The sequence below is a fragment of the Nanorana parkeri genome, unplaced genomic scaffold (genome assembly GCF_000935625.1).
Source record: "Nanorana parkeri isolate BGI_ZX_2015 unplaced genomic scaffold, ASM93562v1 scaffold1771, whole genome shotgun sequence".
NCBI lineage: Eukaryota > Metazoa > Chordata > Amphibia > Anura > Dicroglossidae > Nanorana > Nanorana parkeri.
Window position 1 is genome coordinate 111,045 of NW_017308039.1, and position 25,500 is coordinate 136,544.

At 43.2% G+C, this 25,500-nt stretch overlaps 1 protein-coding gene and 1 pseudogene across 1 annotated transcript in view; both read left to right on the forward strand.

Annotated features, from left to right (window-relative positions):
* Positions 1–13,307, forward strand: part of LOC108799616 — a 47,111-nt pseudogene extending 33,804 nt beyond the window's left edge.
* A 10,496-nt stretch (positions 13,308–23,803) lies between these two features.
* LOC108799617 (zinc finger protein 208-like) overlaps positions 23,804–25,500 on the forward strand; it is a 65,847-nt gene continuing 64,150 nt past the window's right edge. The window contains exons 1-2 of the mRNA XM_018571509.1: positions 23,804–24,690; positions 24,805–25,330. Of these exons, the coding sequence (XP_018427011.1) occupies positions 23,804–24,690; positions 24,805–25,330 (1,413 nt within the window). The remainder of the gene's footprint in view (positions 24,691–24,804; positions 25,331–25,500) is intronic.

Sequence of the window (25,500 nt, forward strand, 5' to 3'; positions counted from 1 at the left end):
AGTGCTGAGGCTGCAGAAAAAGAAATTGAGGATTTGGTATCCTCGATTTCTTTTCTATTTTAAAAGGGAAATGTCAGGGGTCTATTTGGACCCCTAATATTTCCCCGAAGCCCCCAACAGTAAAAAATAAATAAATAATAAAACATTATTTTTTAAAATTATAAAAAATGTAAAAAAGTATTTTAGAAAACTGTCCCCCTCGCTCCCCCCACACACACACATATTATTAGACATGTCTGAAGACTAAAGGAGATCAGGGGATCAGATGAAATGAACGAAAACTAGAAACGTTTCCTTCGTTTCATCAAACAAAACACTTCTTTATGCTATTTTGGATTCAGCCACTGGCGTGTTTTGGAGGCAGGGCGCATGACGTCATATAACACCGCACGTGTTGGGTGCCACAATGATTTTGGAGCGCCGGAGTCCCGTGTTACCTTGCTCAGATTGCATACACAAACCCTGCCCACGTAAAACAAATATTGCATGCACAATTTTTTTGTGATCGCACCGCACTGGAACGCAGGGCATTTTCGTACCACATGTTCCGGTGCAGGTGGGAGGCATGTCTGCGGCGCCAATGGAATGAATGGCACCACGATGTACCCTTCCAGCCAGAATGCAGGCAGGGTTTGTTTATGTGATCTAGTGTGTTCATGGAAAGGAGCCTTGCACTGGATAGTGTGGACGAGCACATAAGGGAAAGATATTTGGATCACAAAGACTCATCATATCTAGTTATTATAAAAAGAGTATAAGAAGACAACTGAGGTCACTATAATGATAAACTATAGGTGTACACTTTGGATTTTTGTCTAAAAAACAGTAAAGTCATATATCTCTACTCTGCCAGAGTTATGGCTGTTTATTACATACAGTAAATCTGCTATGGGCAGTGAGGAAGTCTTACATTTCCAAACTCTCAATATCTGACCTCAGTCTGTTGTTTGTATTGAGATTGTGTGTAAACATTTCTTTTTACTTTTCATATAGGTAATTAATGAGCTGAATTAGCCATTCAACATCTACTGCGGACAACATTCACAGCTAAAAGGAGAGACAAAATGAACAAAGTTACTGAGAAGCTGCACCAATGTTTCGTGTGCCAGAAGAGTTTTACCCGTAAGTCAAAACTCATTAGTCATCTGAGGATTCACACCGGGGAGAAGTTATTTAAATGTTCAGAATGTCCCAAGTGCTTCTCAGAAAATTCTTGTCTTACTAAACACCTGAGGATTCACACAGGAGAGAAACCATATAAATGTTCAGAATGTGGAAAGTGCTTCTCACTAAGTTCTAGTCTTACTATTCATCAGAGGATTCACACAGGAGTGAAACCATTTAAATGTTCAGAATGTGGAAAGTGCTTCTCACGAAGTTCTAGTCTTACTAAACACCAGAGGACTCACACAGGAGAGAAACCATATCAATGCCCTGAATGTCACAAGTGCTTCTCAGACAATTCTCATTTTGCTGAACATCTGAGGATCCACACAGGAGTGACACCATTTAAATGTTCAGAATGTGACAAGAGCTTCTACGCACATTCTAGTCTTACTAAACACCAGAGGATTCACACTGGAGAGAAACCATTTAAATGTCCAGAATGTGACAAGAGCTTCTCTGAACGTTTTAGTCTTAATAAGCACCAGTGGACTCACACAGGAGAGAAACCATTTAAATGTTCAGAATGTGGAAAATGTTTCTCAAAACATTCTCATCTTACTAGTCACGAGAGGACTCACACTGGAGAGAAACCATTTAAATGTTCAGAATGTGGGAAGTGCTTCACACAAAATTCTAATCTTACTAAACACCTGAGGATACACACAGGAAATAAACCATTTATATGTTCAGAATGTGGCATGTGCTTTTTTTATAAGCTTACACTTGCTGAACACCAGAAGATTCACACAGGGGGAAAAGCCATTTAAATGTTGGGAAGTGTTTCTCACACACTTTTAGACTTCCTAAACACCAGAAGACTCACACAGCACAGAAACCATTGAAGAGTACAACATGGGGAAAATGCTTCTTACAAAGAGGAAACCATGCCTGACACCACAGATCTAACACAGGAGGGAATCCATGTGGAGAATGTGACAAGGAAATGTCCAGCAACATGAAGTTACACACACTGGGGAGAAGCCAAACTAATGGATGTAACAAATGTGCTAAATGTAAATGAACTATGATCCAGCTTTAAAAGCTTCACACAGGAGAGAAGCTGTATCAAAATGTAAGATGAGTTTTATAAAACTGCCCCAACTGCCCCCCTACCTGGAGGTTCATAAGAGAGAGAGAGACATTGTGCAAAGGAAACCATAACATAGAAGCCGGATCTCTGGAAAGGCCATACAGGACTCAATGTCGGGGGGAATAGTCTCCAAGATACAACTGACTCCATATTGTTGTATTAACTAAAAACATTTCATTCTCATGCACACATGCAAACTTAAAGCATTGTGATGCCATTTTCTTTTCACACATAGAACTGAGAGTGTTGCACCCATGAACATAACTTGAATTGCTTGATGAGGTTTTAGAAGAAAGCTAAATTGCAGTCATGTAACAGAAATAAATAAATTGTATAGTACACATTTTTCTTGCCTTTGGTTTCCATCACTGATCTGTGTAATTTAACCTCCCTGGCGGTATGATTATGGAGGATTTTAGCATGCCAAAGCGGTACATTGTTTTTCATGGAAATTTGTTGTTTTATATTGTAGGCCTGTAATTCTTAGTAAATCGTAGGAATAACTCACCTAAATCTGTCCAAACAAGAGTCCAGTAGACATCACAGGTACCTCAACTATGCGTTTTCCGCACTAGATTATCATGGGCCGTGGCGCAGTCCAGGCAGTGGGTCCCATCCAAAGGTGGGAACCACTGCGAGGAGTGTACCACCGCCCATGTGTAAAGAGAATAATTGTAATTGCATCTTAAAGCATCTATGTTTTGGTTCACACACATGACCGGATATACCGACGACAGCGGCCCAGTGCAAGGACTGCAATCCTCTAGCCTGAAGATGGAGAGCAATTCTCGCAGTGGGCCACAGCCCATAAGTCAGCAGATCCAGCGGGGTAGGAATCCCTCATCTGTGTAGGAATATATATATAGAAAGAGTAGTGCCATGCGAAAATGGTAAGACTTGATGAAAAAAGATGGTAAAGCAAAAGTATATAATGAAAATAGAAAGGAGAACATCGAGGACAGCAGGGGCACACCATGCAGGACTGATAACAAAAGACCCAATTTATGGAGCCTAGGTCCATTTGTTGGATAAGGAAATGTAACTAAATTAATACCTATCACATTGGGTAACTGTTATGTGTTTTTTGTTTGTTATTTATATGTATTATTGATCCAGGTCACTGTCTTTTCAAATCAATTGTTCTTTACACTGAAGATAGTTATTAATGACATTGGCTGTATGTTTGGGGTCGTTGTCCTGCTGCAGAATAAATTTGGGGCCAATCAAACGCCTCCCTGATGGTATGGCATGATAGATAAGTATCTGCTTGTATTTCTCAGCATTAAGGACACCATTGATCCTGACAAAATCTCCAACTCCATTGGCCGAAATGTAGCCCCAGACTTGCAAGGAACCTCCACCATGCTTCACTGTTGCTGCAGACACTCGTTAATGTACCGCTCTCCAGCCCTTCGGCAAACATACTGCCTCCTGCTACAGCCAAATATTTCAGATTTTGACTCATCAGTCCAGAGCACATGCTGCCATTTTTCTGCACCCCAGATCCTATTTTTCCATACATAGCTGAGTCTCAGCCTTGTTTCCGCGTCAGAAAAACATCAGCAGGTGTTCTGGACTGATAAGTGATTATTTGAAATATATGGCTGTAGAATAATGAGGGTTGACTGGAGGAACGGATAGGGTGGGGGCAGAGGGAGGCAGAGACAGCTGTCATTCAGGATGCAGGGTAGATCTCGACAATATTATCGGGATCTATCTCAGTCACAGTGTGGCTCTGCTTTTAGCATATAGCGAGCAATAGCCCACTATACAATGAGTCTTGGGTCACAGGAGGATACAGTAAATGTCCTGTGATGCTAAAGAGAGCTATGGCCCAAAAAAGTTGGGCCATAGTTATCTTTTAACGAATCTTTTAACGAAGCTTCGGCAGCACATATACTAAAATTGGAACGATACAGAGAAGATTAGCATGGAAGGGATTTGACTGTCTCCTCGCTGACACAGTAGAAAGGCTTCACAAGGCTGAGTGTCCTTCACACTCGCATGCTGTTTTATCCAAACGGATTTCTGTAAGTGCAATCAATTTTTTAAATCCAAATAAAAGTTCTTGCTATTTGCACTTAGATCTGTCTCTCTTCTGTGGCTTCTCCCCTTCTATTTTTCTCTGGCTGGACCCTCCGTGGTTACCTCCAATTACACCTGGAGGGTGCGTACCATCAGTACCGAGAGGGAGTGTAAGCTGCATGCAGGAGAGGAGAGAGAGGCTAAAAGAGAAGCTCCGTGGATCCATCGGCGGAAGAAAAAGTAACAAACATTTGTTTATTTTCAACTTACCATTTTCCTTTTTAACATTTGTAGTTCTGTCCATAAGAACTCTATTCCTCCCAGAAGTCCATTTTTTACTGATACATTGTGGAACAGCACAGACTGACCCCAAGAAACTGTATGCTTAAAATATCTGTACTTTAATAGAGTGGATAAAAAGCGTTTTTTTCACTTGCCGCCACCTATGCTGGACTCTGCCGTTTATTCAATAATTTCCTTCGGTGATGAACTTTGTTATACTCACATCGCTTTATGTGATTTATATTGTTGTCACATATTTTTATACACAGCTGATATTTAGATCACATATGTGCGGTTTTTACACATAAATTACTACCACAAAGTAGAGATTGAATAACAAAAGACGAGGCAAGGTTTATTTATTTATTAATGCATTTATTTATTTAATTATCCAATCAGTTACTTAGTTGTTTCAATTACTCCTTCACGATTTAAAGATCCTAAAAACACTTTGAATTAGTATCACCAGAGACACGATTTGTTTTCTATACACTGTGATTACAATTTTACTATTGTTGATTAACTTTCTCAAACATTAGTTTATGAGAGAACACAAAAAGGTTGAATACACACACCAAGCGCAACATATTAGCATACATTTGAACAACATACAAAGCCATCTACAACTCCACCCCAACCTACATCACTGATCTCATCTCAAAATATCACCCAAACCGTCCTCTCCGTTCCTCTCAAGACCTCCTCTCTAGCTCTCTCATTACCTCCTCCCATGCTGGCCTCCAGAACTTCTCCAAAGTGTCCCCCATCCTCTGGAACTCCTTACCCCAATCTGTTCGTCTATCTCCTACGCTGCCCACCTTTAGGCGATCCTTAAAAACCCATCTCTTCGGGGAAGCCTACCTCATCTCAACATAACTGGCTTTTACTTCCTCCAATAACTCAACCCAAACAATTATTACCTTTTATATCACTTGCCCCTCCTACTAGATTGTAAGCTCTTACGAGCAGGGCCCTCCCAACCCTATTGTACTGTAAATTGTATTGTAACCTTACTGTCTCCACTATTTTATAAAGCGCTGAGCAAATTGTTGGCGCTATATAAGTCCTGGATAATAATAATACTCTCATGAACATTGGCAAACGTTCAGTTCGTCTTTAAGGATCCATTTCATTTTTAAAGGCTCCATTTTGTTTGTTCAGCTGTAACGGTTACAAACCTAAGTGATATTTTCTGCTTTTAAAATCTTGCTTTTGCTGATAGCTAAAATTAAATACATCTTCTGTCATATTGTATCCAAGGACATAATGAACTATTCGAAAGAAAACTATATCAGAGAATGGAGTAATGAAATAAAAAACTTCACAGAAACTATTTACCAGTCACTACAGAGAGAATACAAACTGGCCCCATACCTGGAGATGTTACAAGACCCCAAAGACAGACAAATCCTGAGTCTGTACAGACTGTGGGCACTCAGCCCACAGACTGGAAAACGAATCAGGGTGGCACAGAGAGACCTACAAGCCCAGGGAGAGTAGAATGTGCCAGTGTTGTGACCAGGGGGACCTCTAGGAGGAGGTCCACTTCTTGCTACAATGCACCCCCAGTACTATGCAGTGAGGGACACTCACTTCCAGAGGCTCTCATCTCACATCCCGGACTTCACTTCTATAGAAGAGAAGAGGAAACTCCACATTGTACTGGGAGAAGAGGAAACTTCACGTTGTACTGGGAGAAGAGGAGACTCCACATTGTACTGGGAGAAGAGGAGACTCCACATTGTACTGGGAGAAGAGGAGACTCCACATTGTACTGGGAGAAGAGGAGACTCCACATTGTACGGGGAGAAGAGGAGACTCCACATTGTACTGGGAGAAGAGGAGACTCCGCATTGTACCGGGAGAAGAGGAGACTCCACATTGTACTGGGAGAAGAGGAGGCTCCACATTGTACTGGGAGAAGAGGAGACTCCACATTGTACTGGGAGAAGAGGAGACTCCACATTGTACTGGGAGAAGAGGAGACTCCACATTGTACTGGGAGAAGAGGAGGCTCCACATTGTACTGGGAGAAGATGAGACTCCACATTGTACTGGGAGAAGAGGAGACTCCACATCGACTGGGAGAAGAGGAAACTCCACATTGTAGTGAGAGAAGAGGAGACTCCACATTGTACTGGGAGAAGAGGAGACTCCACATTGTAGTGAGAGAAGAGGAGACTCCACATTGTACTGGGAGAAGAGGAGACTCCACATTGTACTGGGAGAAGAGGAGACTCCACATTGTATTGGGAGAAGAGGAGACTCCACATTGTACTGAGAGAAGAGAAGACTCCACACTGTACTGGGAGAAGAGGATACTCCACACTGTACTGGGAGAAGAGGATACTCCACACTGTACTGGGAGAAGAGGATACTCCACACTGTACTGGGAGAAGAGGATACTCCACACTGTACTGGGAGAAGAGGAGACTCCACACTACTCGGAGAAGAGGAGACTCCGCATTGTACTGGGAAAAGAGGAGACTCCACAGTGAACTGGGAGAAGAGGAAACTCCACATTGTACTGGGAGAAGAGGAGACTCCACACTGTACTATGAGAAGAGGAGACTCCACACTGTACTGGGAGAAGAGGAGACTCCACATTTCACTGGGAGAAGAGAAGACTCCACATTGTACTGGGAGAAGAGGAGACTCCACAGTGTACTGGGAGAAGAGGAAACTCCACACGGTACTGTGAGAAGAGAAGACTCCACACTGTACTGGGAAAAGAGGAGACTCCACACTGTACTAGGAGAAGAGGAAACTCCACATTGTAGTGAGAGAAGAGGAGACTGCACATTGTACTGGGAGAAGAGGAGACTCCGCATTGTACTGGGAAAAGAGGAGACTCCACAGTGAACTGGGAGAAGAGGAAACTCCACAGTGTACTGGGAGAAGAGGAAACTCCACATTGTACTGGGAGAAGAGGAGACTCCGCATTGTACTGGGAAAAGAGGAGACTCCACAGTGAACTGGGAGAAGAGGAAACTCCACAGTGTACTGGGAGAAGAGGAAACTCCACATTGTACTGGGAGAAGAGGAGACTCCGCATTGTACTGGGAGAAGAGGAGACTCCACACTGTACTGGGAGAAGAGGATACTCCACACTGTACTGGGAGAAGAGGAGACTCCACACTACTCGGAGAAGAGGAGACTCCGCATTGTACTGGGAAAAGAGGAGACTCCACAGTGAACTGGGAGAAGAGGAAACTCCACATTGCACTGGGAGAAGAGGAGACTCCACACTGTACTATGAGAAGAGGAGACTCCACACTGGCCTGGGAGAAGAGGAGACTCCACATTTCACTGGGAGAAGAGAAGACTCCACATTGTACTGGGAGAAGAGGAGACTCCACAGTGTACTGGGAGAAGAGGAAACTCCACACTGTACTGTGAGAAGAGAAGACTCCACACTGTACTGGGAAAAGAGGAGACTCCACACTGTACTAGGAGAAGAGGAAACTCCACATTGTAGTGAGAGAAGAGGAGACTGCACATTGTACTGGGAGAAGAGGAGACTCCACATTGTACTGGGAGAAGAGGAGACTCCACATTGTACTGGGAGAAGAGGAGACTCCACAGTGTACTGGGAGAAGAGGAAACTCCACACTGTACTGTGAGAAGAGGAGACTCCACATTGTACTGGGAGAAGAGGAGACTCCACATTGTACTGAGAGAAGAGAAGACTCCACACTGTACTGGGAGAAGAGGATACTCCACACTGTACTGGGAGAAGAGGATACTCCACACTGTACTGGGAGAAGAGGATACTCCACACTGTACTGGGAGAAGAGGATACTCCACATTGTACTGGGAGAAGAGGAGACTCCACAGTGTACTGGGAGAAGAGGAAACTCCACACTGTACTGTGAGAAGAGGAGACTCCACATTGTACTGGGAGAAGAGGAGACTCCACATTGTACTGAGAGAAGAGAAGACTCCACACTGTACTGGGAGAAGAGGATACTCCACACTGTACTGGGAGAAGAGGATACTCCCCACTGTACTGGGAGAAGAGGATACTCCACATTGTACTGGGAGAAGAGGAGACTCCACACTGTACTGGGAGGAACGGAGACTCCACATTGTACTGGGAGAAGAGGAGACTCCACACTGTACTGGGAGAAGAGGAGACTCCACATTGTACTGGGAGAAGAGGAGACTCCACATTGTACTGGGAGAAGAGGAGACTACACAACCCTGAACAATTCTCAGGACTCACCTATTCCCTAATATCAGCTTTTATCCCTAATATTGTCCTATGGCTTCCTTCCCCACCCCCATTAATCCATGTCATAAAAAACAAATTGCTTTGGCAATGCTAACAAAGCTTATTTGAATTTGAGAGGGGGAGAGTAAGGGAAAGATGAGGTTGAGCCCTCGTTCACACCTGAACGTTTTGTAGCGCGTTCTACGCTCGACGAACGCCCTACAAAACGCTCAAAAGTATAAATCCCATTGTATTCAATGGTCTCGTTCCCACCTTGGCGTATTTCCGCCCGTCCCTAACGCGCTACAAAACGGCCCACGCCTGAAAAGGTACAGGTACTACTTTGGGCCATTTTGTTGCGCGTTTCCATTGGGATGCAGCCAAGTAGCCTTCGGAAACGCGCGACGATCACGCATATGCAATACGCCTAGGTGTGAACGAGACCAGAGAGAGAAAAAAAGGGGGTGAGAGAGAGAGAGATCCGGATGGGGAGAGAGAGGGAGTGAAGGATAGAGATAGAGAAGCAAGTAGAGAGAGAAAAAAGGGGGGAGATAGAGGGAGTGAAGGAGAGCAAGGGAGAGAAAGAGACACAGAGGGGAATATATCAAGACTGGAGCAGGTGTCTGTGGCAACCAATCAGCTTCTCTCTTTATTTTCAAAGTTTAATGGAACAAACTGAAGAGAGATTCTGTTTGCTCCAGTTTCCATCATTTCCCCCAGAATGAGAGGCAGGGAGAGAGGGAAGGAGAGTGAAACCTATTTTGGAGTTTTATCTATCTAATAACAGACAGTGTCTTGTCCTATATAACGCTGCACATAATGACAATATGGTTTTATTTTCTTTGTACTTATGTCTGTAACAATCAGTGTTCTTATCATGGTTATGATGTGAGACGAGTGAGGTTGTTGTGCTGAAGATCAGATGAGGTAAATCCAGACATATCCAGATGGGGAGGAGAAAGGAGAGAGACAGAAGGGAAATTAGAGTGATAGAGGGAGGGAGAGAGAGAAAAGGATTGACAACAAAAAGAGAGAGAGAGTGTAAAAGGGAGACAGTGGAACAGAGAGAGACAGTGTGGGAGAGGGAGAAATAGAGAGTGGAGGAGAAAGATATAGAGGGGAAAGCAGAGAGATAGAGAGGAAGGGAGGTAGGAGGAGAGACAGGGAAAGATAGAGAGAGGTTGAGAGACAGAGTGGGTGAGAGGTGAAGGGAGAGACAGAGTGGAGGAGGTTGTTGTGCTAAAGATGAGGTAAATCCAGACATATGTGTCCTCAGGCTCCCCTCCCCCTGTCACAGCAGCAGGAAGGAGGAAGCCGTATTACCTCGTCTTCTCCTCACAGAGAGAAGCTCCCATGAACACACTCTCCCCCCTCCCCCTGTGCATTGGATTCTGGGACTTGTAGTCTCGTATCAGGACACTAAACTACAGTCTCGGATGACCTGGAAGCCGGTTGCAGGAAGGGGAAGTTCTGCAGCTGCATTTGTAAGAAGAGACAGAACATGCAGGAGATCTGAACACTGGGGTACGTACATATGTCAGAGGAATAAATATGGACATGAATATTAGACATAAGAGCTGCTGCAATGAGGTGTAGACTGGGGGAAGGGGGCTAACCAAAGTTTATCTCCCCAGCATTTGTGGAACTAGAAGTCCCATGAGGTATTGCAGGACTCAGCCAACCATAGGCATCACTCACAGAGTGTGTTGTGGGATTTGTAGTTCCAACACAGCCGGGGGGGCCGAGGTTTGTCTTCCCCTGGTTTAGAGTAACGAAGGTGAAGTAATCCTTTAACCTCCATCATAAACATTTGTTGTTTACTGTAATTTCTCCTGCTACAAGACTTGTGAGTGCTCGACCTCGACTTGTGTATGTATAGATATATTTCCTCACACAAGCATGGCAGCATACACATAGGCATAGCTCTGCCGCTCACCAAATCACAGGCCTGGTTATATTATACATGAAAACAGCCCCAGAGAGGCAGAATTTTCTCTGTTTTGTCCTCATTGCCGGCTCTGCCGTTACTATGATTTATTGTTATTATTTTACCCTCACCTTGCGGGTTTCCTCTGGCCTGCCGCACAGGTTCAGCCTCTCCTGTAGATCCCTCCGTTCAAGTTGCTAAACGCACCTTAGGAGGGAAGCCTCCCCTACATCTACAAAGTTTGGGGTGCAGAATTTGGTTTCTTGGGGTCCCCTCTTGTTCAGATGTCTCCTCCATCATAGTGGTCAAGATGCTTCCTGGCCTTGTGACTCTGACGGGACTATGATTGAGCCTCATCATCAGAAAACTGCGTATGTTGCTGTATTTCCACAATGCTGTTAATGCTTAAAGTGACATTAAATGCGGTGCATGCATTGTATGAGGCCACATGAGCAACTACAGTGCATGGGCCCGCTAGTAATAGCAGAGCTGCCGGTACGCCAGCTCCCAAGCCCTCTGCAAATGCCCCGGTCTCCTCAGCTTCCCTGTGCTTTCTGCATGAGGCGACGGACTGAATCTGCAGCCTATGGGGTTGTGCAGCCGATGTCTCCCCTTGACAATTGAGCAGGGATGACTATAAGAGAGGCGAGGCATTCTGTCCGGCCTGGGCACAATGACTGCAGCATTACCATGGACACTTCCACAATCAACATGGTTCCCATGCACAGATTAACCCCTCATATTTCACCAGCAGGGGTCCTAACATTTGCTGGCTGGATACTGCCATTTATTACACAATAATGTTTACTTATTCCAGCATAGATTTCCCCCTATCCTATTCTGATACATACTTTGTAATTCTGGTGGGATCATGATGTCATTATGACATCATTGGGTGTTTTGTAGTGCTAGGATTGGCCAGGCTGTTATGCACTATGTGTATATATATGTGATATGATGCACATGAGCAAATAAAATACATTTCTTCAATGATTTTGGAGTGGCGGAGTCCCATTTTTCCTTGCTTACAAAAAACCCTGCCCACATACAAGAGATATTGCATGCATGATTTTTTTGTGATCGCATTGCAGTAGAACGCAGAGCATTGCTGCACCACATGTTCCGGTGCGGGTGGGAGGCGTGTCTACAGTGCCATTGGAATGAATGGCACCATCATGTCCCCTTCCACCCCAAAATGCAGGAAGGATTTGTTTATGTGATCTAGTGTGTTCATGGAAAGGAACCTTGCAATGGATAGTGGGAACAAGCCCTTAAGGGAAAAGATATTTGGATCACACAGACTCATCATGTCTAGTCATTATAAGAAGAGTATAAGAAGACAACTGAGGTCACTATAATGATAAACTATAGGTGTACACTTTGGATTTTTGTCTATAAAACAGTAAAGTCATATATCTCTACTCTGCCAGAGTTATGGATATTTATTACATACAGCAAATCTGCTGTGGGCAGTGAGGAAGTCTTACATTTATAAACTCTCAAAACTCAATATCTGACCTCAGTCTGTTGTTTATATTGATATCGTGTGTAAACATTTATTTTTACTTTTCATATAGGTAATTAATGACCAGAATTAGCCATTCAACATTTACTATGGAAAAAAATCACAGCTAAACAGAGACACAAAATGAACAAAGTTACAGAAAAGCTGCACCAATGTTTCGTGTGCCAGAAGAGTTTTGCCTATAAGTCTCAACTCAATATTCATCTGAGGATTCACACCGGGGAGAAGTTATTTAAATGTTCAGAATGTAACAAGTGCTTCTCAAATAATTCTTGTCTTACTAAACACCTGATGATTCACACAGGAGAAAAACCATTTAAATGTTCAGAATGTGACAAGTGCTTCTCACGAAGTTCTAATCTTTCTAGTCACCAGAGGATGCACACAGGAGAGAAACCTTTTAAATGTTCAGAATGTGACAAGTGCTTCTCACAAAGTTCTCAGTCTTTCTAGTCACCAGAGGATCCACACAGGAGAGAAATCATATAAATGTTCAGAATGTGGCAAGTGCTTCTCACATAATTCTCATCTTGCGGAACATCTGAGGAGCCACACAGGAGTGAAACCATTTAAATGTTCAGAATGTGACAAGAGGTTCTCCGCACATTCTCATCTTACTAGGCACCAGCTGATCCACACAGGAGTGAAACCATTTAAATGCCCAGAATGTGACAAGTGCTTCTCCGAACATTCTAGTCTTACTAAGCACCAGAGGGTCCACACAGGAGAGAAACCATTTAAATGTCCAGAATGTGGTCAGTGCTTCTCTCAAAAGATTTTACTTACTGTACACCAGAATACTCACACTGGAGAAAAGCCATTTAAGTGTTTAGAATGTTACAAGTGCTTCTCTTCTAAATATTCACTTGTTGCACACCAGAAGACTCACACAGGAGAGAAACCTTATAAATGTTCAGAATGTGGGAAGTGCTTCACAGAAAATTCTAATCTTACTAAACACCAGAGAATACACACAGGAAATAAACCATTTATATGTTCACAATGTGGCATGTGCTTTTTTTATAAGCTTACACTTGCTGAACACCAGAAGATTCACACAGGGGGAAAAGCTGTTTAAATGTTGGGAAGTGTTTTTCACACACTTTTAGACTTCCTAAACACCAGAAGACTCACACAGCACAGAAACCATTTAAGAGTACAACATGGGGAAAATGCTTCTTACAAAGAGGAAACCATGCCTGACACCACAGATCTAACACAGGAGGGAATCCATGTGGAGAATATGACAAGGAAACATTAAGCAACATGAAGTTACACACACTGGGGAGAAGCCAAACTAATGGATGTAACAAATGTGGCAAATGTAAATGAACTATGATCCAGCTTTAAACGTTTCAAACAGGAGAGAAGCCGTATCAAAATGTAAGATGAGTTTTATAAAACTGCCCCAACTGCCCCCCTACCTGGAGGTTTATAAGAGAGAGAGACATTGTGCAAAGGAAACTATAACATAGAAGCCGGATCTCTGGAAAGGCCATACAGGACTCAATGTCGGGGGGAATAGTCTCCAAGATACAACTGACTCCATATTGTTGTATTAATTAAAAACATTTCATTCTCATGCACACATGCAAACTTAAAGCATTGTGATGCCTTTTTCATTTCACACATAGAACTGAGAGTGTTGCACCCATGAACATAATTTTAATTGCTTGATGAGGTTTTAGAAGAAAGCTAAATTACAGTCATGTAACAGAAATAAATTGTATAGTACACATGTTTCTTGCCTTTGGTTTCCATCACTGATCCGTGTAATTTAACAAGGGCCACAGATCTTAACTCTTCCCCGCTATATTGCAAACTACAATTCTGTCAGGAGTTTGGCCTCAAATATTCAGTCACAACAATTATATTATAGATAAAGGTGTAACCGCCATGTTGTTATATTTCTTGGATATTTTGGCAGTGTTGGCTCTTTCCTAAACCTTGTGTGTGCCAACATCTCCTGTATTCATAATATAAAATAAAAAGAACAATATGTTTAGTGAAACCCATGTAATAAGAACAGAAGGTGTGTTGACATTGAACAATATGCAAATATCTCTCCAACAAAGTTCTTAAGAGATAGAATATATATTGATATATACAGTACTGTGCAAAAGATTTAGGCAAAAATGCTGTAAAGTAAGAATTGTTTAAGAAATAAAAGTGTTAATAGTTTTTTTTGTATCAATTAACAAAATGGAAAGTAAATGAACACAAGAAGAATCCAAATCAAATAAATATTTGGTGTGACAACCCTTTGCCTTCTTCTAGGTACACTTGCACACAGATTTTGAAGGAACTCAGCAGGTAGGTTGTTCCTAACATGTTGGAGAACTAAGCGCAGATCTTCTGTTGATGTCGGCTTCCTCAAATCCTTCTGTCTCTTCATGTAATCCCAGACAGACTCCATGATGTTGAGATTAGGGCTCTGTGGGGGCCAACCCATCACTTCCAGGACTCCTTGTTCTTCTTTACACTGAAGATAGTTCATATTGACATTGGCTGTATGTTTGGGGTCGTTGTCCTGCTGCAGAATAAATTTGGGGCCATGCACACCCCTCCCTGATAGTATGGCATGATGGATAAGAATCTGCTTGGATTTCTCAGCATTGAGGACACCATTGATCCTGACCAAATCTTCAACTCCATTGGCAGAAATGCAGCCCCAGACTTGCAAGGAACCTCCACCATGCTTCACTGTTGCTGCAGACACTCATTATTGTACCACTCTCCAGCCCTTTGGCAAACATACTGCCTCCTGCTACAGCCAAATATTTCAGCTTTTGACTCATCAGTCCAGAGCACCTAGTTGAGTCTTAGCCTTGTTTCCACATCAGAAAAATGGCGGCAGGTGCTCTGGACTGATAAGTCACAATTTGAAATATATGGCTGTAGAATAATGAGGGTTGACTGGAGGAACGGATAGGGTGGGGGCAGAGGGAGGCAGAGACAGCTGTCATTCAGGATGCAGGGTAGATGCCGACAATATTATAGGGATCTTTCTTGGCCGCAGTGTGGCTCTGTGCTGTCAGCATATAGCGGGCAATAGCCAACTATATACTGAGTCTTGGGCCACAGGAGGATACAGTAAACTTCCTCCTGTGATGCTAAAGAAAAAAAGTTGGGCCATAGTTCTCTTTTAAGTTGCAGAGTTTACTGGAATATTACATCATCCAAGCAGCTGCTCCATATAATACATGTATCAGAGTGTTCTGTCATCACTACAAGTTGCCCTGTGGCCTCTGTATAGTTCAACATGCATCTAAACATGAGGCGGAAAATGAGAAAGTATATACTCTCATGAACATGGGCAAACATTCAGCTTGTCTTTAAGGATCCATTTCATTTATAAAGGCTCCATTTTGTTTGTTCAGCTATAAAGGTTAAAAATCTAAATTATATTTTCTGCTTTTAAAATCTTGCTTTTGCTGATAGCTAAAATTAAATACATCTTCTTTCATATTGTATCAAAGGACTTATGACGGTAACTAAACCATTAGGAGTTCTCCTTTCATCATGTATCAAATGTCTTGTACTGACAGTAAAAGGTGGATGCTTCCCCTTAGTATACCAGATGTTTTCAGAAAGGTTAGGATCCTTAAAACATAGATTTTTGGCTGTTGCTATGTGGTTATGGACAGTTAACTATTTATTTGCCAAGCTAATTAATCAATTTCTATTGGATGATTTATATCTTCATGTCCACCAATTGTGGGACGTAACTGGGATGTATCAAACTAATTATGCTAATATATTTTGTTATATAAATTCACAGCCAATAGTAACATTTGCATAATGACAATCTGACATTGTGTCCAATACGTATTGAGGATCCAATTTTATGGACAAGAACACATTTACTGCTCTTGGTGGTCTGACTGTTTCTGCCAGGACAGTTTCTGGTGACCCCAACGTGATCTTGATGGACTGAATCCTTTGGCTGACTGGCAGCTTGGATGTGCGGGCACAAAGATGGATCTTAATCAGCGCCCAAAACGGTAAGCCTTACTTATCTGTATGAGAGAGAGAGGGATGGAGGTAGGGACGAAGAGAGGAAAAGAAAGGAATGGAAAGACAGAGTGGGAAAGTCAGAGAGTGAAGATAGAGGGGGGAGGGAAGGGGAGATAGTGGGAGAGAGAGAAAATAGAGGGATAGGGGAAGAGAGGTAGTGGGAGGGATAGAAAGAGGAGAGATAGAGTGATGGAAAGAGAGAGGAAGAAAACAGAGGGGGGGAAGAGAGAGACAGAGGAAGGGAGCGAGAGATGGAGGGAAGGAGGGATATAAATAGAGAGGAAGAAAGAGCGAGGCATGGGGAGAGAGATATAAAGAAGAACGGAGGGAGAATGAGAGAGGGAAGAAGAGAAAGAGAGAGGCATAAAGGGAGAGAGAGGGAGAGAAAAAAATGTATGGGAAGGGAAAAGATAAAGCCCTACAAGACATTCTGGACGTGCTAAAGAAATGCAATGTGGCATGGGCACACCCAAACAACTCAAAGAAAACAAAGGTCATGGTTTTCCAAAGAAAGACCACACAAATCAGGAGTTTTTCCTTCAAACTAAGCAACCGTACTCCTGATGAATCCAACAGTTTTAAATACCTTGGCCTAGAAATTAATCAAATAGGAAGTTTCAAGCCAGCCATAGAGGCCCTGAGACAAGGCATGTAGAACCTTCTATCATGAGATAGCTATACCACCTGTAAGAATCTGGCTTAAAATCTTTGAGTGTGTCATCATCCCAATCCTCCTTTGTGGTAGTGAAGTATGGGGCTTTGTCACCTACCCAAACCAACCTCAATGGGACTTCAGCTAAACAGAAAATTTTGTGGATTTGGGGTTTTCATGAGCTGTAAGCCATAATCATCACAATTATGACAAATCACAGCTTGAACTATCTTGCTTTGCATGTAATGAGTCTATCTCATATATTAGTTTCACCTTTTAAGTTGCATTAGTGAAATAAATGAACTTTTGCACGATATTCTAATGATTCGAGTTTCACCTGTAAAGGGACGTAGGAGAAAGAGAAAGGGACAACAAAAAGAGTTTGAGAGAAAGACAGAGCGGCAGAGAGCGGGAGGGAGAGAGAGACAGTGTAAGACAGATATAGAGTGTTGGGGGTAGTTGGGGAGGAGAAAGGAGAGAGACGGGGGGGATGAGAAACAGAGGGACAAGAGGCAGAGAGTATGAGAGGGAGACAATGGAAGGAAGAGAGACAGAATGGGAGACGGAGAAAAAGATAGAGTGGCAGAGGGAGAGATAGGAAATTATAGAAAAAAGGGGATAGAAAGCAGATACAGGGGGAAAGAGAGATGGAGTGGAATGGACAACAAAAAGAGAGCAGAAGAGAAGGTGAGAGAAAGACAGAAGGAGGGAGAGAGACAGAGTGTAGCACAAATATAGAGTGGGAGGGGGAGGAGAAATGAGAGAGATGGGGGAACGAGAGAAAGGTAGAGAGAGTGAAATAGAGTGAGCAAGGGAGAGAAAGAGACACAGAGGGCAATATATCAAGACTGGAGCAGGTGTCCGTGGCAACCAATCTGCTTCTCTCTTTCATTTTCAAAGCTTAATGGAACAATGTGAAGAGAGATGCTAATTGGTTGCCAGGGGCAACTGCTCCAGATTCTGTCTGCTCCAGTTTTCATAATTTCCCCCAGAATGAGAGGCAGGGAGAGAGGGAAGGAGAGTGAAACCTATTTTGGAGTTTTATATATCTAATAACAGACAGTGTCTTGTCCTATATAACACTGCACACAATGACAATATGGTTTTATTTTCTTTGTACTTATACATGTTTCCACCATAAATGTTCTACATTGCAGAGTTCTATGTCTGTAACAATCAGCGTTCTTATCATGGTTATGATGTGAGACGAGTGAGGTTGTTGTGCTGAAGATGAGATGAGGTAAATCCAGACATGTGTGTCCTCAGGCTCCCCTCCCCCTGTCACAGCAGCAGGAAGGAGGAAGCCGTATTACCTCGTCTTCTCCTCACAGAGAGAAGCTCCCATGAACACACTCTCCCCCTGTGCATTGGATTCTGGGACTTGTAGCCTCCTATCAGAACTCTAAACTACAGTCTCCGATGACCTGGAAGCCGTAAGCAGGAAAGAGAAGTTCTGCAGCTGCATTTGTAAGAAGAGACAGAACATGCAGGAGATCTGAACACCGGGGTAAGTACATATGTCGGAGAAATAAATATGGACATGAATATTACACATAAGAGCTGCTGCAATGAGGTGTAGACTGGGGGTAACCAAACTTTATCCTTCCAGCTTTTGTGGAACTACAAGTCCCATGAGGCATTGCAGGACTCAGCCAGCTACAGGCATCACTCCCAGAGGCAGAGTGGTTTGTGGGATTTGTAGTTCTAACACAGCCGGAGGGCCGAGGTTTGGCTTCCCCTGGTTTAGAGTAACAAAGGTGAAGTAATCCTTTAATCTCCATCTTAAACATTTGTTGTTTACTGTCATTTCTCCTGCTACAAGACTTGTGAGTGCTCGGCCTTTACACGCACATGGACATTAATGGCATCCCAGTCTTAGTCCGTAGGGTTCAATATTGAGTTGGCTTGGCCCTTTGCCGCTATAACAGCTTCAACTCTTCTGGGAAGACGTCCACAAGGTTTAGGAGTGTGTCTATGGGAATGTTGGACCATTTGTGAGGTCAGATACTGATGTTGGATGAGAAGTCCGGTCTCGCAGTGTCCACTCTAATTCATCCCAAAGGTGTTCTATTGTTCTATCGGGTTCAGGTCAGGCAAGTTCCTCCACCCCAAACTCGCTCATCCATGTCTTTATGGACCTTGCTTTGTGCACTGGTGCGCAGTCATGTTTGAACAGGAAGGGGCCGTCCCCAAACTGTTCCCACAAAGTTGGGAGCATGAAATTGTCCAAAATGTATTGGTATGCTGATGCCTTAAGAGTTCCCTTCACTGGAACTAAGGGGCCAAGCCCAACCACTGAAGAACAACCCCCCACCACCATAATCCCCCTCCACCAAACTTTACACTTGGCACAATGCAGTCAGGCAAGTACCGTTCTCCTGGCAACCACCAAACCCAGACACGTCAATCGGATTGCCAGACAGAGAAGCGTGATTGGTCACTCCAGAGAACACGTCTCCTCTTCCACTCCACTTCCACTTCTCTAGAGTCCAGTGGTGGCGTGCTTTACACCACGGCATCCGACGTTTTGCATTGCACTTGGTGATGTAAGGCTTGGATGCAGCTGCTCGGCCATGGAAACCCGTTCCATGAAGCTCTCTACGCACTGTTGTTGTGCCAATCTGAAGGCCACACGAAGTTTGGAGGTCTGTAGCTATTGACTCTGCAGACAGTTGGCGACTTCTGCACACTGTGCACTTCAGCATGCGCTGACCCCGCTCTGTCATTTTACGTGGCCTACTATTTACTGGCTGAGTTGCTGTTGTTCCCAGTTGCTTCCACTTTGTTATAATACCAGTAACAGGTGACCGTGGAATATTTAGTAGCAAGGAATTTCACAGAACACCTGAATCCAATGATTTGGAAGGGTGTCCAAATACTTTTGGTAATATAGTGTATATATATATATATACAATCTCCTCACACAAGCATGGCAACATGCACATGGGCATAGCTCTGCCACTCACCACACCAAATCACAGGCCTGGTTATACTATACATGAAAACATCCCCAGCAAGGCAGAATTTTCTCAGTTTTGTCCTCACTGTCGGCTATACCGTTACTATGATTTATTTTTAATATTTTACCCTCAGCTTGCCAGTTTCCTCTGGTCTGCCGCACAATTTCAGCCTCTCCTGTTGCGTAGTTTTACAGGGCTAAACGCACCTTAGGAGGGAAGCCTCCCCTACATCTACAAAGTTTGGGGTGCAGATTTTGGTGTCTTCATGGCGGCCAAGAGGCTTCCTGGCCTTGTGACTCTGGCGGGATTATGATTGAGCCTCACCATCAGAAAACTGTGCATATTTTGCTGCCACCTGTAGTTCCATAATGCTGTTAATGCTTAAAGTGACATTAAAGTTACATTCACTCCCCCCAATACTGCTTTAAGGACTTACCTTAAATGATGCCTCTTGATCCGATCATCTTCTAGTAGTTTTCAGGAGTCCCTCCAGGGCTGGTGCCAGTCTTTGATCCAGCTCTGACTGCTGTGATTTCTGTGTCCCACGTTATCTGTCCAACGAGCATGCTCCTGACTGCGTGCATTGACATACACTGATTCTCTCCTAGCTGAAGATCTCTACTGCGCATGCGCCCACCCCATGATCCTACATCACCACTCGAGAATATTCAGATGGGAGCGAGCGGCGGAGACACAGGTAAGTTTTTACCTATTTGGTAACTTTTTTTTAATAATGTTTTTGCATATATCTACTGCTTGCCGACAGTAGATATATTTGAAAACAACAGTGACTTTAAAACTACTTTAAATGGGGCCCTATGGAATGTGTTGCTCCATTTGCAGGCCTCTCTTCTGCCTGTTGTGTTATAACCCTTTAATTCTCTAACAAGTGAGTATGTGACTGCCATATGTACAGCATTGTTGCGAGTATCTAACAAGTTCTGACGGGTAGTGTCAGAACATGGGCTTTATTGATTGCAGATCTCTCCAGCTCCATGGCCAGCACCAATCCTTAAAGGCACAGTGGTAAATGGCTCCATTTTTGGATGCAGGTTCTCCTCAAGCCATGATAAAGCTGCTACGCTATCACAGCCAAAAGCAGCACCCAGCGAGGAGGAGAGAAACTATAAATGCACCGCAATTTCGGAGGAAAAATTATACTTTTGGCATTTTGCCCAAAGTACCATTTTCGGCTGATTTGTTTTTTCGGCGCCTGAAATTTCGGTGCATCCCTACTTCTTGCAATTCAGACCATCTACAGCCAAATGCAACCAAATTACCTTAACCAGTTTGGAGGCTAAAGTGAAAGTAGTATTAAGGTCTGGGCATATTTTACCTTCATGCATTCCCTGCATTAAGGTAAATAACGCCCGTACCTTTTTGACTCCCCTGTCCCCCCACAATTACCTGTCACCACTGCTGGTGCAAAGGGGAGGGGCGTGGCCCGCTGCAGGGCTGTGTATGTCTATGGACGCAAACAGCCATTGCTGGAACACGCATGTACGGGTGCCTCCATAGCAACTGCTTAGCTGCTGGCAGCGCCCGTGCAGGGAGAGGGGGGGGCGGGGGGCAGAGGATGCAGGGACCCACTAGAAAATGAGGAATCGAGAAACTGGAAAAAAAAACAAAGGTCTCCCTGTTCTTACTTTTCTTGTAATCCTTGTTTCTAGGCAGTGATGTCACATCCTCCTGTGTACAGATCAGTCCTTCCTGCAGACAGAGGGAGGATCTAGGTAACCAGTGCGTTTCATATCTTGGCAGAGAAAGCTGATTACATATCCCATGAGGCATTGTGAAATAGAGGAAGTGGTAGGAGTGTATAGGCAGAGCACCACTTGATTTCTGTGATCCAGTCTGTGAGCTAATGATACAGAGTGCATTTTCTGTTGTGTGCTGCACTGTCCCCCTCCAGTAGCCCCCGCCATTCTCCCCTCCACCTGCCTTCTACCTGAATGCGGTGCATGCATTGCATGAGGCTACAGGAGCAACTACAGTGCATGTGCCAGCTAGTAATAGAGCTGCTTCTACGCCAGCTCCCAAACCCTCTGCGAATGTCCAGGTCTCCTCAGCTTCCCTGCGCTCTCTGCACAAGGCGACAGACTGATTCTGCAGCCTATGGGTGTGTGCAGCTAATGCCTTCCCAGACATCCCAACCTGCAAAACCTTATTTCAGGGAGGTTCCCATCTCATTTCAGGGAGATGCCCTTTCTTTATTTTTTTACAGCGGCCGTCGTCAGAATATAAAAGAAATAATAATGATAATATATATATATATATATATATATATACACACATCAGATTTGTGAATTGATGTTCAAGTATCTGTCAGTGTAAAGGTCACAATTTATTAGAAGCCCAAGACCTTTTTAAAAAAAAACAATGAGGAGTAAAGTCCCTGAACACAGTTGACTAGTTGCAGCAAATGAAATAAATGTTCTCTATAACTAGACAACCAGGACATATAATTGATTCTATATTATCCACAAAGGGTTAACAGCACTCTCTCAACCCTGCAGCAGTGCCTGTACCTGCTCTCAATAGTAGTCTATGTCCGCCCTCTCTGTGCAGCAAGTAGCTTCTTCCTTCTGAGAGCCAAGCCTCGTTCTGAGGCTACTCTAGAGATCACATGATCTTCCTCCGGGAGGCAAGCCTCGTTCTGACGCTACTCTAGAGATCACATGACCTTCCTCCAGGAGGCAAGCCTCACTCTGAAACTTTACCCACTGATATCTTACCGGAAAGGTTTACTCAGAGTAAACATTTCAGGGAGAAAATGCCTCTCTCGCGGACGTCAGGGAGCCGCTATCTAATGGAGGGAGACTCCCTGAACATCAGGGAGACTTGAGATCCCTGCCTCCCCTTGACAAATGAGCAGGGATGACTATAAGAGAGGCGGGGCATTCTGTCCGGCCTGGGCACAATGACTGCAGCATTACCATGGACACTCACACGAACAGCATGGTTCCTATGAACAAATTAACCGATCATATTTAGCCAGCAGGCGTTCTAATATTTGCAGGCTGGATACTGCCATTTATTACACATTAATGTTTACCTATTCCAGCATAGATTGCCCTCTATCCTATTCTGCTACATAATCGGAAAATGATGTCATTATGACATTATTGGGTGTTTTGTAGTGCTAGGATTGGCCAGGATGTTATGCACTATGTGTATATATTGTATGTTTTGCACTTGTTATTTCACATGGTTTTGCCTGATGAAGGGGATCCAGCATGACCCTGAAATGTTGGCACTATGTGATATTATGCACATTCTCAAATAAAGGACGTTCAATGATTTTGGAGCGCCAGAGTCCCATGTTTCCTTGCTCAGATCGCATACACACACCCTGCCCACGTAAAAGCAATACTGCATGCACAATTTTTTGTGATCGCACCGCACTGGAGCGCAGGGCATTGCTGTACCACATGTTCCGGTGCGGGTGGGTGGCATGCCTGCAATGCCATTGGAATGAATGGCACCACCAGAATGCAGGGAGGGTTTGTTTATGTGATCTAGTGTGTTAATGGAAAGGAACCTTGCACTGGATAGTTGGAACGGGCCTGTAGGAGAACAGATATTTGGATTAGATAGACTCATCATGTATAGTCATTATAATAAGAGTATATGAAGACAACTGAGGTCACTATAATGATAAACTATAGGTGTACACTTTGGATTTTTGTCTAAAAAACAGTAAAGTCATATATCTCTACTCTGCCAGAGTTATGGATATTTATTACATACAGTAAATCTGCTATGGGCAGTGAGGAATTCTTACATTTATAAACTTTCAAAACTCAATATCTGACCTCAGTCTGTTGTTTGTATTGAGATTGTGTGTAAACATTTATTTTGACTTTTCATATAGGTAATTAATGACCTGAATTAGCCATTCAACATCTACTGCGGAAAACATTCACCGCTAAAAGGAGAGACAAAATGAACAAAGTTACAGAAAAGCTGCACCAATGTTTCGTGTGCCAGAAGAGTTTTGCCTATAAGTCTCAACTCAATATTCATCTGAGGATTCACACCGGGGAGAAGTTATTTAAATGTTCAGAATGTCCCAAGTGCTTCTCAGAAAAATCTGGTCTTACTAAACACCTGAGGATTCACACAGGAGAGAAACCATTTAAATGTTCAGAATGTGACAAGAGCTTCTCACGAAGTCCTGGTCTTACTAGTCACCTGAGGATTCACACAGGAGAGAAACCATATAAATGTTCAGAATGTGACAAGTGCTTCTCACAAAGCTCTCTTCTTACTCAGCACCAGAGGATCCACACAGGAGAGAAACCATTTAAATGCCCAGAATGTCACAAGTGCTTCTCACATGATTCTCATCTTGCGGAACATCTGAGGATCCACACAGGAGTGAAACCATTTCATTGTTCAGAATGTGACAAGTGCTTCTATTCACATTCTCATCTTACTAAACACCAGAGGATTCACACAGGAGTGAAACCATTTAAATGTCCAGAATGTGACAAGAGCTTCTACGAACATTTTAGTCTTACTAAGCACCAGAGGATTCACACAGGAGAGAAACCATTTAAATGTCCAGAATGTGGCATGTGTTTCTCTAAAAAGATTTTACTTACTGTACATCAGAAGACTCACACAGGAGATAATCCATATAAATGTTTAGAATGTGGAAAATGTTTCTCAAACAATTACTGTCTTGCTCGGCACCAGAGGACTCACACAGGTGAGAAACCATATAAATGTTCAGAATGTGGGAAGTGCTTCACACAAAATTCTAATCTTACTAAACACCAGAGAATACACACAGGAAATAAAACATTTATATGTTCAGAATGTGGCATGTGCTTTTTTTATAAGCTTACACTTGCTGAACACCAGAAGATTCACACAGGGGGAAAAGCCATTTAAATGTTGGGAAGTGTTTCTCACACACTTTTAGACTTCCTAAACACCAGATTTAAATGTTCAGAATGTCCCAAGTGCTTCTCAGAAAAATCTGGTCTTACTAAACACCTGAGGATTCACACAGGAGAGAAACCATTTAAATGTTCAGAATGTGACAAGAGCTTCTCACGAAGTCCTGGTCTTACTAGTCACCTGAGGATTCACACAGGAGAGAAACCATATAAATGTTCAGAATGTGACAAGTGCTTCTCACAAAGCTCTCTTCTTACTCAGCACCAGAGGATCCACACAGGAGAGAAACCATTTAAATGCCCAGAATGTCACAAGTGCTTCTCACATGATTCTCATCTTGCGGAACATCTGAGGATCCACACAGGAGTGAAACCATTTCATTGTTCAGAATGTGACAAGTGCTTCTATTCACATTCTCATCTTACTAAACACCAGAGGATTCACACAGGAGTGAAACCATTTAAATGTCCAGAATGTGACAAGAGCTTCTACGAACATTTTAGTCTTACTAAGCACCAGAGGATTCACACAGGAGAGAAACCATTTAAATGTCCAGAATGTGGCATGTGTTTCTCTAAAAAGATTTTACTTACTGTACATCAGAAGACTCACACAGGAGATAATCCATATAAATGTTTAGAATGTGGAAAATGTTTCTCAAACAATTACTGTCTTGCTCGGCACCAGAGGACTCACACAGGTGAGAAACCATATAAATGTTCAGAATGTGGGAA